We start from the raw sequence: 18,497 nt of genomic DNA, 5'->3' as shown, positions 1-18,497 counted from the left end.
GAAGTCAGTGGGTTTAGGGGTAATTTGGTACTATAGACAATAACAAACTGTTACATAGCCCAGTTTAAACCTTGTCTCTTGAGCAAAGCCATCACTGACCATTCTACATAAAAATGCTGAGGTCCAAGACATGTATTTTCCCTAGTCTTGGATTTAAATGCAAGGAAATGCTGAAATTAAGGCACCCCCCTTTTCTTTTTCATTATTTCATAAGATAGAAAAATAGAACGCTCATCTTCAATATACCAAAGAAAAAGTAAAAATGGAACCCCCACCAACAAACACAACTAGATATAAAAGGAAAGTATTAGTAGTCCCCTCAAGAATAGATCAGAAGCTCAGAAGTTACTATGAAAGGAATTTATCTAAACCAAGCTTTGTTTTAAGTTTTCCCATCATTCAGCTGCATGGCGATATTCGTAAATGTAAAGTCTACTTGGAACTTAAATTTTCTTTCAGCAGCTGTGTAGGAAATGGTAGTAAAAGGTGGAGGTTATAGGAAATCTCTCCGTGGGCTTTAGGTAAAGAGTGGGAATGGGAATGTCTGACATATAGTTTGACACACAAACCTGACCATGCCCTCAATCTCGAGCAACCCACAGGACCAGGATAAAGCAATGGTCTCCCCGGTTAGTTTATTTATTTAACCACATTTGTGAAGGGTTCAGGTACCAGCTATTGAGCTAGGTGTGCAAATACAATGAAGCAGAAAACAACACGTGCATCACTTCAAGCTGCATAATGACATAGATCATGAAAAGGTAAGTAAAGCGCTTCTAATATACAACATAACACATATATAAAGATGAACTCGCCAGGAATGCTCACATGGCATATCCCAAACGTCATCTGATCGATGTCACTGCCTACAGTTGCATGAAGATGGAGAAGGAATAGAGGTAGAAATCCAGCTCACATGGCTGGCTCCAACTGCATCAGCCCAGAGGGGGACCCTTTTTCTCATGCCCACGTAGGCCCTATAATGCCATCTGGGTCCTGCTTGTGGCCCTCCCTACACCCTCCATCTGTTCCCCTACTGCCTCCCCATCTTGGTATTGGCATCACCACTGGGCCAGTGGCCTGGATTTAAAACCCTGGAATGAGGAATTCTTGATCACTCTATTTCTCAGTTTCTTAGGATATTCTATAGGACAGACCTTCAAAATACATTCAGATCACAATCCCTTCTCCTCATCTCTGCCCTGTCACCCTGACCCCAAGCCGCTCCAATCTCTCCTGGGCTAAGTGGCCTCTATTTCCACCCTTGCTCCCTTAAAGTCCGTGTTCCACACAAGGGCCCGAGGGGGTCCAGTTAAAATGTAAGTCAGCTCAGACTGCTCCTCTGTTCAGCCTGCCTGAGACCCTGTGAATGCTGCAGCCTGGTGTCGGGTCACCTCTCTGGCCACAGCCCCTTTCCCCACTGCTCATTCCCCGTCGCTCCTCAAACATGCTAGAGCCACTCCTCCTCCAGAGCCTGCAAACACGATGCCGTTTCTGAGCAGAACACGCCTTCCTCTAGTCACTCACAGAACTCATTCCTTCACCTGCTTTAGGACTTGATAAGGCTCTGGCTCACCAAAGCCTCTCCTGGCAGCCCAAGTTTAAACTTACCCCACCCCCAGCACTCCCCAGCCTTTCCTTCTGCCTCCGTTTTCCTGAAGCATCCAACATAGTCGTATTTTACCTATTTCTTGAGTCCACTACATGCCTGCCCCTAGTATCTCCAGCATCAATAGGGACTTCGCTCATCATGCTGACTTCGTGTATTCAGTGCCTAGAACGGGGCCCAGAATGTAGTAAACATTCAAAAAAGATTTGCTGAGGGCAGGAAAATGAGTAAATCAATGTTGAGCAGCAGCGAGAAATGAAGCATGAGAAGGGGCTGGAAAGTGATTGCTTGCTTGTTTACATGACGTGCTTGGGAAAGGCCTCTGTGAGCAGTAATAATTCAGCAGAGATATGAGCAGAGTGAGACCTGAGCCGTGTGTGGCTGGACGGCACACTAAGGGAAGTGTGATTTGGGGCCAGAGGTAAGAGGTCAGGAGAGGTTAGAGACAGGGCAGGGAGGTAAAAGCGGCCAGATCCCACTAGGCCTGGTAAACTAGTTAGGACCCGAAGATGCCTGAAAGCCTGCTGCTGTTGAAAGCTGATTTATGTTTTAGGAAGAGCACTAGCTGCTCTGTGGGCAGCAAACTACAAGAAGCTAAAATGGGAAAAGCTAGGAGAGTCAGGAAGCCCCTGCACCAGTTCACGCAGCAAGGCAGTGGCCTGGCCTAGTGTGGTACATGCTTTGTCTAGCACTTGGTGAGTCGTGAGTACTCCGTAAACACTAGCTGTCATTATTAAAATGCTGTATTAAATACAAGGACTTGGGTAAGGTATACGGGTTTGTGTTTTCTCTTATTGTTAGAATAATAATACTGAAAATCCTCATGATAACAATACAACAAGATAATTTCACAAAGCAACAAGGGCTTTGAAGAAGATAAAACATGGTAACGTGATAATGCTGGAAGAGGCTGCTTTTGGTTAGAACAATCAAGGAGGCCTTCCTGAGGAGGTGGCCTTTGGATAGAAACCTTAACAGCAAAAGGAGCCAGTCAAGCGAGATCTAGGAAGGGAGTGTTCCTGGCAAGGAGAATTGCAAATGTAAAGGCCTTACAGTAGGAATAAGTAATAAAAACTAATGGAGAGTAGTCATGAAATTTATTAAAATGGAGTTGTTGGACTCTTAGCTCTTCAACTGATTCTGGTTTCTAGATGGAAATGCCAGGCTCAAAAATTATGCTAATCACACATAAGAGGAGTACAAATTGCATTAAGCATACTTAATCCTAGAAAACCCTACAGAATTCACCAATGAAACAGTCTAGTCTGAATTCATCAGAATCCTAAAGAGATAAGTACTGTTTTCATTTTTTCTTAGTAGATCAAACCCAGCAAGCAAAGGTTTTGTTGGGAATTAGGAACTGGAAAGCTTCTGGCACGTGTGGCGACTTCATATTAACAGAGGCTTTGAGAGAAAGAACAAAAGATGCTACTGAATCCAGAATGAGAGATGATCCCAAAGTAATTTGTCTTATTTTATTCTGTATTTACAAACCTTCTGCTTTGTTCTATAAGAAATTACGTACAGCTTAAAACAGTTTAGGGGACTCATTGAAATGTTCAGAGAGGTTTTCAAACTATGTCAAATTTCCATCAGAGGAAGATTTGAAGTTTGGTCTGAAGTACATATTTTTTTCATAATCAATTCATGTATTCATAAAAGAATATGAAGAAATTTTTTAAACAACTCCCTAAAAATGTATTCTAATCTCTGAAGTTCTATATTTAATATGACTATATTAGATTATGTAATATACAATTATATATCGCTCTACTGGCTTACAATTAATTCAGACGTAATGCCTGGGGAGACTCTGTCAGCCTTCAAGCTAAGCAATTACTTTAGTTTATATACTCCCTTTCCACTGTATTTAGATTCAGAGCAATCAGGTCACCATTCGGAGCCAAAATATTTATTCCAAGCTCTTTCCGCTGTACTATGAGAGACATAGCCATGAGTTACTATCTATCCTAAAAGGTTATCCTTTATAAAAATGCTCTCCAGACAAAACATCCAGTCTACTTTTTGTCCATTAGCTTTCCTTCCAAAACACCTAGCCCCCAAACTTTAAAAAACAGAGCAGCAAAATATGAAAATGGCAGATTTGACTTTGTGAGATGGGAGAAGAATGAATCTTGATTTTTATATGAGCTCCACGATAAGAGAACAAACATGGCAATAATTCTGTCCTTCAGAGTCTCGGGCAAAGGAAAATGGCGTTCTCTCCTGCAGCCAATGACTCTCCAGGCATTCATCAGAGGCAAGCATGGTTAGACCCTCACAATCCTCCCTCTGCCTTTCTTCCACACCTAAAGCTGACGGAAGAATGACTAGCACAGAGTAAAACTGGAGCTATATTTGATTAGGACTCAGTGAATTTAATCTTTGGTGTCCCTGGAAAATGTTATGGAGTCTTTAACCACTTAAAGTATTTATTAAATATGATCTCAATCTGAAATTCTTCCCTCTGCAGGGAAGAATCAGTTCTGAAGTCCTAATCAGTTTGAAAACGAGACTGGTCAGGCACCGTGGGCCTTACCCTTTACCACCGACTCTTCATAAGACTCAGCGGGGTTCTCGGCTTCCTGGTGGCGGTTACATTTCTTTGTCTATTCAAAGAGAATGGCCTCTGACCTTTGCCATGTAAAGAGACCTGAGACTTCTGAATTTATTTTGACCATTTTTATCCATAGTGTATGGTGATAATGTGGTTGCTTTCCGATTCATGTAGAAATGATCCACTTAAGGTAATTAACTTCCCCTGTAACTTTTTGCTTTCCAAGTTACCCCCGGATCTACTAATCCACCAACACCCATACCCGTCTACTCTGCCTTCACTCCTGTTCCTAAGCTCAACCCCTGTCCTTGTGCATTAGATCTCAATCCCTCTAGCTCACTCCAGGGTTTTCCTGAAGCATCTGTTTTTCCACTTTACTGAGCACTGATACATCAGGATAGCTTCCTCTTAAATATTAACTCATCTACCCTTGAGCCCAACATCCACCTCCAGCTACGGCCCCATTTTTCTAATTATCCTTGACAGCAAAACCGCTCACGGGTGTTCCTTGTGCTCAATATCACCACCTCCTTGCTGCCATTCTCTCTTCAACCCACCCACTTAGGCTTCTGTATACAGCATTCCACAGAAAGTCTTTCTGCCAAGGTCACTAATGGCTTTGACCAATCCAGTGGCTAACTCAGCATCCTTATTCTATTCTACTTTTCATAGTTTTGGACATAATACAAAGTTGATCTCTCCCTCCTTTTTGAAATATTGCATCCATTTGGGACTCCAGAGCACTGGAATCTTCTGGTTTTCCTCCGACTTCATGACCACCCCTTCTTAGAAGCATCTTCTGCAGGCACCTCCTCCTTTCCCCAACTTCTTCTTGAGGCACACTCACTCGCAACATCAGCTCATCCACCCCTGGGTGGAAAGGATCATCTTTATATGATTTTCAAATATTTGTCTCTAGCCAACATCTCCCTTTGGCCACAGATAATTGTGTCCAATGGCCTATTTGGTATTTCCACTTCAATGCATAAAGGGAAGTTCCAACTTAATGTATAAACACCAGATTCCCTGAATCCTTCCAATTCCCAACTTTACTCCCACCCAGCCTCACAAACCTGCTTTCCCTCCACTTTTCCCTATTTAATAAATGGCACCGCTGTTCAGTCAGCTGCTTGCCAAAACACTAGGAGTCAAATTAGACTCCTTTCTCACAGTCCCTTGGCAAATCCTGACAGCTCTCCCACAAAAATGTGTATCCTTTGTCCACCTACTTCCCACACCTTCGCTGTCACTTTCCTGGTCCAAATTATCCTCATCTTTTACCGCAACTATTAAACAGCCTCTTGTGCCTGTAGTAAACAGGGTTGGATTCTGGTGCATATAACAGGAAACAGAACAAAATCAGAGCAACTTAGATTAGACAGGCAGAAGTTTATTACTCTCCCATAAACCAGTTCATAAGTAAGCAGGCTGGATAGAGATGGTGGCTCCACCGTGTCCCCAGAGACCCAAATTCCTAACTTCTTGCTCTACCATGACTGCACTCAGCATCTATCCTCCATGTCGGCCCATGCAGCACAGTAACTCTTGGGATGCCGGCTATTTCTCCCAGCCGGGCAGCAGGCCAAAAGGAGAAGGCAGAGAGGCAAAAGGAAGCACCCGCACGCTGAGTCCGCTTTCGGCAAACACACACCTGGAAACCTCGCTCACGTCTCTGGCCAACACACAGACACACATAGCCACCAAGGAGGCTGGGGGAAATGCAGTCTTTTCTTGTAGGCAGCAGGGACTCCAATCCTAATTTGGGATGCTCTTAAGATGATAAGGATGGGCAACTCGCTGCCATACCTCACACTCCCTTCAGTCTATCCTCACGCAGCAACCAGACGGATCCCAAAATGCAAGGCAGAGATGGCATTGCTAGGCAAAATCCGTCAACCAGACGGATCCCAAAATGCAAGGCAGAGATGGCATTGCTAGGCAAAACCCACCCCGGGAGGTAAAGGAAAGGGATTCCGTTTGTATCTTCTCTTTCCTGGAGGAGTTGCACCTCAGGATCCTCAATGGATCATTACAAAACCAGAACAGAATGACAGACATTTTTTGCCTCTTGATGTAATACAAGAGAAGAATCAACCACCTAAGAATTCTTGCCCCCCCCCAATCAAATATGAATCCAGTCAAGTCTCTAGATGTAACCACCAGTTTACAGGAAACGTAGGGGATAGAGGACCATTTGGCAGAACCTGACGGGGATGCATTCAGGTCTTTGTTTGGACCCTGACTTAAGCAAACTGACTTAAAAAATATTTACCTATATACATACATATGTGTATATGTGCATGTGTATGTGTATGTGTATATGTATATGTACACGTGTATCTATATCTATCACCCAGATTTCCAAGTTTTCAGCACCTGAGCAGTCATGCTTCATCTATCCTGCTCCTGCTCCACGGATTTTGTAGTAAACCCCATACACCATATTATTTCCTCTGTAAATACTTTGTTATTTGTCTCTTAAAGATAAGGACCTTTAAAAAGTTAACATAACCACAATACTGTTACCATACCTAAAAAATTACAGTATCTCCCCAATATCGTCAAATGTCCAGTCACTATCCAGATCTTCCCAGTTGAGATACATCTAGCTCTCATTTTCTAGCAGGTCCCTTCAAGTCTACCACATGCCTCCCCGCTCTTCCCCGAGCCTGCTGTCGAGCGTGTCTCAGCCACAGGCCTTTGTAGTTGCTATTCCCTCTCCCCGACAAATGTCTTCCCATGGATGTGCGCAGCTTAATTTGGTTCTCTGCTCAGTGTCACCTGAGAACAGGAGGCTTCCCTAACCCCCTCTCCCCTCCGAAAAGAAACAAGAGCCCGTCACTCTCTATTCTCTACCACATCAGTAGCTGACATTCCATTATACATCTGCCTGTTATTCATGGAGGAACATAAGCTCCATGAAGGCCAAAGCTTGTTTTGTTCTCCAGTGGGTTCTGGCTCATAGAACTAGTCTTGGCCTAGAGTGAATGAAAGAATATTACTCATTTTTAATATCTTCATTTGGGTACTAAACTATCAAGAGTTCTTCACAAAGAGAATTCCCAATAGCCTTGTTAGCTTTACTACAAAACGATGTTTATTAAGTTCAGAATGCTAAACAGTAGTGACAGACACTCAGTGAAGATGTGACATAAAATGGAGAAAAACAAGAAAAAGTGAAAGTCTAATACATTCAATGGCACAAGAAGATATTTGAGCCCTTATTAAATGTTTTTGCTTTGATCACCAGTAGGCCATCCTCAAGTTAAAGAAACTTCCCTAGATTTTTTGAGATTAATTTTTACTTACTTATGTTACTCAACAAATATGTACTCCATGCTTCATATTTGTCTGGCACTGTGCTAGGCACTCGGGTGATGGGATGACTCAGACAGACGTAGGGAGGGTGAATTCCAGGCAGGAAGAAGACAAATCCCTATCACAGTTTTTGCCAACAAAAATGGTTGATTCTGGAAAATTTTACGGCATCTACACTTCAATTAAAGACACTGACAATATAATTCATTATCATTGTACACCTGGACAGCATAAAATACGTTAACATTTTTCTAGTCTTCTTGGACAATTTTTAAATTTTATAGTAGCAAACCAGGAAAATTATTTTGACAACACATTATATTTTTTCTTAAAACATAACAGCAATAAAATTGCTCTTTAAATCACCACAATTATATCCATATGACAATTCTATAGTAAACAGATGCTTTCTTAAGTCTAAGGAAGCACCCAGTTTTGCTTTCCTACAAAAGCCTAATACTTTTCATTCTCCTTCTAATAGTAAAGATATAAATTCAAGAGGTCAAGGAAAAGTGCAAGGCTCCAGAATTTCACAGTGTAATGAGAACACTAATATATCTCTACCACATTGACATACACCAGAATTATTAGATTAATAAGATATCAGATCATTTCTTTTTTTTTAAAGTCTGTTTGACAAGAAGAGATAAGGAAAGCCAGAGTGAATCTGCTGCACCTGTTATCTGGGCACTTGACATTCTTAACAAGTTAAACCCCAGGAAGCCAGATTAAAAGATGACAGGGAAAAATGTAAATTATATTATCATCTTCGACGGGCTAATATACATGGGTGCTGAAAATCCAATTGAAAGGGGACTGGCTTATTAAGCTGTGGCATGCTGCAATTTACATATCTCGCCCTCCAGATGTGCGGAGGGTAAATGAGAATGGAGTGTGCTCACATCAGCAGGGGATAAGGAAGGAAAGTACATATGTATGTTGCCTATCAATTTGGCCAACTGAAGAGAAAGTGACACGGTGAAAAGACGGACTTCTCTCTGCCCTGAAATAAACCTGGATCCTGTGCCATGTTCTGGAACGGCACTGCAGACAGCACGACTCACCCTTGCTGGTCGTTCTGTGCATGGGTCCCCTGGCTTTCCAACGGTGAGTGAATGCAGATTCACCGGCAGAAACTCCTGAGAAGGGACCCTGCTGATGGGGCACGTGCAACAGGATCTTGGCAGAAAAGGGGGACCAGAGCTAGCAGCAGGAGCTTCCCCAAATTCCCACCATTAGTCTTAGACAAGCCAGCAAGAGGAGAAATCACAATATTTTAGAAAAATACATTCTGTAAATTATATGATAGCTTGGAGGCCAAGCCCAGAAAAATCTGACTGTATCCAAAATTGGCTGCTTAAATTTCTCATAGGTAGCCATTGTTCTCACTCTGTGTTTCCACCTACATGCGTGTAGACTTTGATGACATTCAAATACTTAGAAGAAACAGTAAGACAACTTTCAACTTAATTATTTTTTTAATTAGGGGTTTGCCAATAGACAGGAGTTTGTCAATAAGGTTTTTTTAATTAGGGGTTTGTTGGTGAAATGGAAAGGTAAGAGGGAATGCAAAAGCGAGGAGTAAGAAAAGCAGCCACAAAAGACAGCCAAGTCATAACCCTCAACAGGAAGCTTAGCATTTCATAGTTACACGTAAATACAAACATACCTAACATACATTTTGGCTATCTGTTTGCTATATAGATAAGCATCAATAAAATCTTTCCCTTTCAGCTTCTGCTTAGGGAAAATTGAAAACATACACAAAGAAAACAAAAGAGTGTAACAAGCGCTGGGCCCCTGCCAGCCAGCTTCAACAAATATTCACCTTCTGCCATCCTGGCTTCATCTAGATCTCCTTCTACTCCCCCTTCCATTGCAATTATTCTATGTTATAGTTTTTAAGGTCGAATTTAGATATATTAGAAAGCATAAATATTAAACATACAATTTTGACAAATGAATTCATCCATATAACCCACACACTTGTCACACATACAGAACATTCCACCTCCTCAGAAACTCCCGTGTGTGCATTTCTCAGCCAGACTCCCTACAGGTAGAACAATACTTATCCAACAGAAGACATATTTTCTCCAGCACAGAAAAGTAAGGAACTCCAGCTCCTCGAATCCAGCAAGCTTTCTATTTCAAGCTGCACAAAGGCTTCCTACCCAAAAGACAGTGGAGGAACTTGACACCCAAACTAAATCCGATACCAATCTCTTCACAGATGGTATTCAGATCTAGATCCTCAAGGAAAAAAAAAAAGACTGTGATAGCAGAGAACAACAATAGCACATCAAAAAACCTCACTACTTCTGGAACTATTTATCTTTCCATTTATTTCCCTAGGGCCCCAGGCAAAATTATAGGTCCATGAATACAACCCAAACGCTACAAAGTGGCAGAATTATAACAGCAGCATTATTATAAGAGAATTTCTACCCACTCACTAGAGGGATACACACTTGGCCGACCACATGATATTCTCTATCCCTGCTCTCCAGGAAGCAGGAGTAGTAGCAATAGTGGCAGTGATACTGGTGATGGCATCAAAGTGGCGATAGGTATTAGTGATGAAGAAGCAGGGATTCAAAGCTGGTTCTTTCTGTCTCTAACATGCTTTTGTGGTTCTAACCCTAAGGGCACAATACAGACGAGCACACACCATTAACATTATATATAACCTGACATTTTATTCTGCCTATTTGAGCCTTGTTTTTGTCCTCACTCCTTTAATTATGCCGGTAAAAGTCCTTTCCTCCTCCCCACACGTCCCCACTTTGGTCCACAGAGAAGAAAACTCAACCCACAGTTTTGAAATCCTGGAAGAGGGCTGGGGAGGAAGCCTCCATCCTCAGTCCCTCTTCGCTGGTCCTTCCCTCCAGGAGGAACTGGAATTTCTACAACCGAGAGGGCTTCAGAATGGACGGGTTTGGGAACAGAGCTGGGCTCGTGTGGAGGGGAAATGGCCTGTCTTTGAACGTAGGCTCTTTCTGGCCTTTCAAGGTGTGGACAGGGCTGAGCAGACCAGGCAGGTCCCTGCTCTTAGCAATAGCTGGTCTGCTTGGGCTTCAGCGGAGCTATCCAGACGTCAGCCCCTCAAAGCCCAGTTATCTGCCAACACTGGGGAGCAAGAGAAGGCTCTTTCCGGGCCTCAGGTACTGGCCACATTCTCTGCCATTAATAAGAATCCTACCATGATCAATATTTGGATCTTCAGTCTCTTCTAAACTTGTTAGAACCCAGGGAGGAGGGACGCAACTGACTAAGATCCCAAATCTCCAGGAAGCCACAATCTCTATCTTTTGCCTCGACTGCCTGCATCTAGAGCACACCTTTTCCTTTTTGGTGACCCTCTGGCTCGTAGTCCAATATAAATATGCTGAGGTAGGTGAGGGGGGTGGGGGAGCACCCACAACGATGACCCCTCTTTATACCCCGGGTACTTAGAGCTCATGGAAGCCCTCGGGTCTCTTTGACAGTCCTTCCCTCATTCCCAGGGGTGCGCTGCCCCCTCCTCTCGGCCACCCGTACTGCTGCTCTAACCAACCCCACCACTAACACCATCGACACCAACACCACCCCCTCAACACCACCAACTGCCACCAACACTATCAGCGACACAACTACCAGCACCACTGACAACAACACTGCCAGCACCAGCACCAGCACCACCTCGGCGAATGTTCAGAATTACAAACCGCTAGCGACACGTATTCGACCACTTTCCTACCTTGTTCTCCTCTGGAGAGAAGAGGATTCGGAATATAGATGGCACGCCGGGAGCTACTTTGTGGCCGGAATCTTTGGGGCTGATGACTTTAAAGTAAGGTGAACTTTCCCCAGTGACTTTCACCAACCTTGGAATCTGCAAGAGAAACACACCACGGTGGACACTGTGCCTGTGAAAAAGCAGAAGCTGAAGCACGGGCTTTGCTGTCCACCAGGAAATCTCCATCGGCTTCTCATTAGCCACGCACGACCTTGGTCAAGGCTTAACTTCCATTTCAGCTGTGAGAGGAGATGACTCACTCAGTGCATTTGAGCTTTAATTTTTACTGAAGTTATTATTCATTTTTATTGTTATTGCAAGCCTTTGTTCATTGCGTCATTTAAATGATACGGGGCACCTAGGTGGCTCAGTAGGTTAAGTGTCTGCCTTTGGGTCCAGTCATGAACCTATGATCCTGGGATCATGCCCCACATCTCCCTCTCCCTCTGCTGCTCCCCCTGCTTGTGCCCTTGCTCTCTCTCTGTCAAGTAAATAACTAAAATCTAAATAAATAAATAAGACCATGTTTGAAGAGGAACTGCTTGATCAGCTAAAACCCCAGCCACACAGCAGAGGTAAGCTGGATTTCCCAAGATTTGAGAAGTGATCCGGGAGAAGAATTCACACTTCCTGCATGCCTGCTGTGGACCAGCCCCTGCACAGAAGGCAGGCCTTAATCGTCTCAATATCCTCAGAGCTACCTTATGACCCCCGTTCTACAGACGCGGAACAGGACGCTTGTCCTCAGTGTCCTTCAGCAAGCCCCAGCCTCAACCCACCTTCCATCTGGGGCACAGTCCTCAGTAGACACCACTGTGAGCAAGAACAGAGCAATAGCACGGGGTCCCCAGGCCAGTGTCAGAGCGGCTTCAAAGAGCTTCTCCTTCTCTTCAAATCCTCCTCTGCTCTGCTCTGCTTGCCTTGCCCAGAGTACGTATCTCTGTTTATCTAACACAGTCTAAGCAATAAAAGACATACAAATGCAAGAAGAATGGGGGTGGAGGTTCCAGGGACACAGGGAAAGGAAAAAGATTTTTTTTTTTTTTTGAAGACTCAAGGGGGGCAGAAGACAGTGAACTATATAGTTAAAGGTGACGGAGAAGTCTCAGGTGCAAAATGAGGGCAAAAGAACCCACACAAGCTCTCAAAACTGAAACCTAGATGGGCAAAGAAAGAAGAAATGCAGAGAGAGAATTCAGACAGATGCTAAGGCTAGAGAGTGGGGGTTAAGGAAGAGACATGCCAATGTGATAGGAGTCTATCTGGCTTTGCTGGTAAGGGGAAGGTGCAGTGTCATTTATGATGGACAGATTGACACTGTGGAAGCTTGCTGAGAATACTTCTGGCAAAGGCAGAATCATAGATTAAAAATGAAAAAGGAAAATACCAACAACAGTAGGTAATGGTAATAGTAATGACAATAATAATGGTTTAGTGCTTCCTATGTGACAGACACTGAGCTGAAGGCTTTGCGTTCATTACCTCATTTAATATTCCACACAGTGGATTGAAATGGGTACTATTAGTACCACCATGGCCCAGAGTAGTGAAGCGACTTACCCACGGTCTGCAGCTGGGAGACAGCTCTGCTGGAATCCACCTAATTAGTCTGACTCTAGAGTCTGGGTTCTAATGATTATATCCTAAGTAGAATCAAGTTGAGCCTTGTAGAGGGTTCATAGCTTACTCCCACCTTGTATTGTGAGATAGAGAAATAATGACCAAACAGGCTCTATCTTTTGCATTCAGTGCCAATGAGGAAGGAAATAAATGGCAAATAAGATAGAAAGCACTTTTCTCTGCCCCATATCTATCCGAGCAGTTCTTTATGAGTCCATGAACTAAGGAAGTAGAGAAGCAGGCTTGTTCTTGGGTGAGTTACCCAAGGATAAGCCTGCCTAGGCTAGAGAAATCAATCTACTTTTTGTAGCTGGGCTTTCCCTGGATGAAGACCTTCCTTTCATGAGGTCACACTATAGCAGCATTGAACCAAGAGGTACTGGGTTATCCATGAGAACTTAGTGCCCCTTGGCAGACAAAACTTACAAAATGGCCCGTACCCTTTACTTGCTCATATTATACCCACTGGCAATCATTTCTTGTTTAGGGCCAAGGAAGAGTGATCAAAATATCCCTTGGGCTAGCTCCTCTCTGTCTTTAACAGCCTTAAAATACTTGAGCAAGAGTCAAAAAGTCATGGAGAAAGGGAAAAAGAGAACTGGAATTGACAAAGGGAACTGGTTGGCAGCCTATATGAAAAGAGAGAGTCCTGATGTCTATGGAATACATCTCTTCTTGAGGTCTAGGGGCATAATTCTGAGCATCTCAGATTCTTTTTCTTCTCTCTGCCTACTCTTTTAACTTCTGTCCCTTGAGCTTCTCTTGCTAGCACTCCTGTAGCCAAGAACTAAATATATTATTTTCTCCAGAGTCTGACTTTACTGTCACCACATCACCCCATTGATTTCTGAAAGGCATCAGCGATTCCTTTAATGAGCTATTGTACCAAATATAACTAAAAGTTTTCTTGTATAGTCTTCATTTATTTTCCTTCTTTTTCTTACAGCTAGAATTTTTGTCTCCACATTCTTGAACTCCTGAGGTATTCCTACCTGTCTCCACATCTGAAGTTCAGTATCTCTCAGATGCTTTTCTCTCCTTCTGATTACTTTTCACATTTAACTGTGCTTCATGCTGACTCCCCACATTATTCTTTCTTCCATTATTGTTAGATGTCAAGGAACTCTTCAGGCACTTAATACCTTTTCTTGAAGTAAACCATAATTTATCTCTAGCAGGGAAAAAGGCATATGGATGGAGAAGAAACTCTCAGTTGCCACGACAAAAGGCCAAGGTATAGACATTGTGAGAAGCTGTCCAAAATGATCTGTAGACAAAAATTTGAAGGCTATCTAAGGTAAAAAGGAGGAGAATGAAAAAGGAGAAAGAGAGATATATCTGTTTTGAAGTTTGGAGAAAGAAAAAGAAAGGGAGATACATTTGTTTTGAAGTTTTTAAAAAAGTACAATTTATAAAGTATAAATAATTTACCTCAACAACTGCAATTCATATGAGTAGAGTTTACAGAGGCCCTAATGCAGAAAACATAAATGTACGTTTTACCCTGTTTGAATGAAAACCTAGCTAAACTGGTCACACATAAGAATTTCATGACATTTGGGGCACCTTGGTATCTCAGTCAGTTAAGCAGCCAACTCTAGGTTTCAGCTCCTGTCATGGTCTTGGGGTCATGAGATCGAGCCCATGCTTAGAGAAGAGTATGCTTAAGGCTCTCTCACTCCCTGCCCATAACCCCACCACCACCATTCACTCTCTTTCTCTCTAAAATAAACAAATAAACATTTTTTTAAAAATTGAGACATTTACCTAGCTAGTATTTTACTCAACAAAATGTTACTATACATATTGGGAGTTGATCATCTGGTGGACACTGATCTGGGTCGGAACACACATGAGTAAATCAACACCAATCTTGTCTTCGTTAAACTTATAGTCAAAGTGCATGTTTTTAATCTACTTTTCTAGGCCTCTCAAATTAAAGAATTCATCTAAGACCCTATAGGATCCCACTTTATTTAATCCCTTACATATCAATAAAAGGTACATCCAGCAAACATACTCACTTTGTCATTATTCCTCAAAATGAGTGGAACTTCATAGACTTCACAGGGAGTATAGTTCTGAAATACAATTTCTGATGGAAAGGGCTGGAATAATGCCTGATCCAGGTCAACTCCTGAGGACTGCATTGAAAAAGTAAATTCATTATACAGTCCCACAGTGGCAGAAATGACAGGGCAATAAATGAAAATACTACATAGACCTATGGATGTTAATACTAAAAACATATAAAACACTCAGAAGGGGGTAACTACTATAGTCAATAATTGTTATAAGTACTGAAGTTATTGTGAACAATTTGTTTAATACAAAAGAAAGTAGAAGATTTGGTCCTCGTTTAAAAAATACAGGCTAATTAGAACACCAACCCAAAACTTCCATTTATAGCAATGGTGAATAAGGTCATGATTTCCCTATGAAAATAACAAGAAAAACTCTATCAACAAATATCTATGTGAAGGAACTGAAGAGCTTAACAAGACAGTACAATCTAATGTTAAAAGTATAAATTATCTCAAGCTATTAGCTTGGGTAGAATCCAATAGGTTTTGAGCATTGCCATGTCTCCTTGAAATTTTAGAATATTCCATGTTGCTCTGTGAGTACATAGTTGCACCCTGGGGCACCTTAGTATAGTCTGCAAAATGAAGATGTAAGCATTCATCTCAATAATTTAGAAAAGCAATAGCAAACATTTTAAAAAAACCAAACAAAATGAAAAAAATGATATAACCAAAACAATAAAAATTCATAAAATGGAAAGTAACTACAGAATCAACAGAGCCAAAAGTCAAGCCTTTAAAAACTAATAAAATTGACAAAATAACTGGTGAGTATGGTCAAGAAAGTATTATAGAGGGGACGGATTGCACGGAGCACTGGGTGTGGTGAAAAAATAATGATACTGTTATGCTGACAATAAATAAATGGGGAAAAAAAGAAAACAAGACAGAAGTCACAAAGAGCCAATATAAAGAATGAAAATAAGGACATTACAACAGAAACTGAACTAACTGAAAAGATTATAAGTGGGTATTATGTCAAGAAATGTGAAAATTTAGATTAAAGTTACAAATCCTAAGAAAATACAATTTATCAACACTAGCACAAGAAGAAATGGAAAATATGAGCAGTTCTTGAACTACGAAATTGAATCTGTAAGTAAAAACTTTTGATAGAGAAAACGCCAGCCCAAATAACTTTACAAGCAAATTCTAGCAAACATTTAAAGAAAAAGCATGAATATTATAGAAACTCTCCCAAAGGAAAGAAACAAAATTAATATCTCCCAAATTGATGATGGTAGCACAACTTTCTTATAACTAAGAAACATAGCGGGAGAAAGGAAAACTATAGGCTAATCTTAGTTATATACAATAGATTTTTTTTTTTTTAAGGAACAAAACATTAGTAAACTGAAACCCACAATATATAAAAAGGATAATATATCATGACCAAATTGGGTTTGTCTCAGAAGTTCAAAGTTGTTTTAACATTAGAAATCGATTAAAAAGGGGGCACCTGAGTGGCTCAATGGGTTAAGCCTCTGCCTTCAGCTTGGGTTGCGATCTCAGGGTCCTGATCGGGCCAGCATTGGGCTCTCTGCTCAACGGGGAGCCTGCTTCCCTCTCCCCCTCTGCCTGCCTCCCTGCCTGCTTATGATCTCTCTCTCTCTCTGTCAAATAAATAAATAAAATTGTCAAATATATATATATATTTGTCAAATATATATATATATATATATATATATTTGTCAAAACCATATATATATATGGTTTTGGGGACCACCTGGGTGGCTCGGTTAAGTGTCAAACTCTTGGTTTTGGTTCAGGTTATGATCTCAGGGTTGTGATATCAAGCCCCCCAATAGGCTCTGCCCTGGGCATGGAGCCTGCTTATAATTCTCTCTGTCCCTCTGCCCCTCTTCTGCCACTGCTTTTATTATAGTGAAATAAATTAATATTTATATGAAATAAATAAATATATATAGAGAGAGAGAGAGCAATTAAATACCATGTTTTGGATTTGAATAAACTGACCAGTGGTGTGGATAAGTCCAGAAACAGATCACTGGACCTATGACAGAGGCCCTATAGTGCAGAGGAAACAATGGATTTCAGCATAAATGACAGACTCCAAGATGGACTTTGTATAGGTTTTAACTGGCAGCTTGAGCTCCCTTCCCCACCCCTCCTGCCACAAATAACCAGGGTTAAGAGATACCCAGTGAGAACATCCACAATTTCAGATCTCAGGTAAGGCTTGCACTATACAGACCTCTTAAGCAGGTCGCATACTCTGATAGGCAAAACCACCAACTCCTTGTTTGGAATACTAGAAATGTCAATAAGAAATTACCTGTATGCCATTTGGCACCAGGAAACAGCAGGGAAGGCAAGGCCAAATGGGCAACACATAAATTCACATGTTTATAGGAAGGAGTTTTTCCACTGAGGCAGGCTAGAAGAGAAGGATTCTGATTCCTAAGGGCCCCCACAAGTCACAACTCTGGGAAAAGGCTAACACAGCTCATTCTTCCTTCCTTCCTCTCAGCCCCCTTCCAAATAAACACATGCACACAATCCTCTTTCATAAAATGCTGTGCTGAGAATCATGAAGGATTCCTATTGGTCTGGGACACCACTAGGACATGCCCCAACAAGAATTTCCTGCAGATCACAAGTCCGGGAAAAATGCCCCTCTTCCCTCCAAAAATGAGTGGTAACAATAATAGTAATATCTTGATAAATCAAGATCAGTGCAAAAATATTCAAGGAAAACAAAGGGATAAAGAAAATGGCAAGTGAAGAAGAGTTAATAGGAAAGTTGCCATGAACCAATGAAAATATTGGCTACACTGTTTGACTATAAACCCAAAAGACATAATGGAAAAAAATATGAAACCACAAAGCAAATAATTAAGAGGCAGGGAGGACTTAAGCAATCAAAGTGATGAAAAATTCATGTGTTCACTCATAAATACTAATTGAGTTTCCAATATTCTCCAAATGTTAAGCACACAGTAGTGAGCAAAGCCAACAAAGCCCTTGCCCTCATGAAGCTGACATTCTTGGGGAAATGGATAAAAAATAAAGAAATGTATAATATGAGGTCAGGCAGTGATTTGGCTACAGAGAAAACTAACAGACATGGAGAGAGTGTGAATGCAAGGTGTATGCTCTTTTCAACAGGTGTCAAGGGAGAGCCTCTCTGAGGAAAATACATCCAAGCAGAGATCTAAGCAAATCCTGCAAAGATCTGAGAGAATAGATTACAGTTAGAATGACTAGCAGGTGCAAAGGTCCTGAGGGGTGGATTATCATTGAGTGTTCGAAGAGCAACAAAAGGGGAGGGGGCACAGCTAGAGAGAATGAGCTGGGGAAGAGTGGAAGGGAAAGAGGTCTGTGAGGGAAATAGGATTAGACAATGCAGGACCCTATATCTCTGAGGGTAAGAGGAAGCTGCTGGATGGCTTTACACATGGAAGTAACATGTCCCAGTTTACATTTTTAAAAAATCATTCTTTCTTCTTTGTGCAGAATTGATGATGGTGGAATGAGATGGAAACATGGAGAATATTTCAGTAGTCTAGA

General features: G+C 41.7%; 1 protein-coding gene across 5 annotated transcripts in view; it reads right to left on the bottom strand.

Moving 5' to 3' along the window:
• The window catches only part of HYDIN (HYDIN axonemal central pair apparatus protein), a 386,960-nt gene that overhangs the window by 273,751 nt on the left and 94,712 nt on the right, over nucleotides 1–18,497 (bottom strand). For 4 of the 5 annotated variants that reach the window (XM_045076288.1, XM_045076287.1, XM_045076290.1 and 1 more), the window contains 2 exons: nucleotides 14,907–15,026; nucleotides 11,224–11,358 (listed from right to left, as the gene is read on the bottom strand). In XM_045076288.1, the coding sequence (XP_044932223.1) occupies nucleotides 11,224–11,358; nucleotides 14,907–15,026 (255 nt within the window). Of the gene's footprint in view, nucleotides 1–11,223; nucleotides 11,359–14,906; nucleotides 15,027–18,497 lie in introns of those variants that run through there. The other variant, XM_045076291.1, reaches the window with a different exon arrangement.

The sequence above is a fragment of the Mustela putorius genome, unplaced genomic scaffold (genome assembly GCF_011764305.1).
Source record: "Mustela putorius furo isolate JIRA1106 unplaced genomic scaffold, ASM1176430v1.1 tig00000174_pilon_pilon_pilon, whole genome shotgun sequence".
In the NCBI taxonomy this organism is placed as follows: Eukaryota; Metazoa; Chordata; class Mammalia; order Carnivora; family Mustelidae; genus Mustela; species Mustela putorius.
Note: the sequence above shows the minus strand (reverse complement) of the source record. Positions and strands in the feature narration are given on the sequence as shown.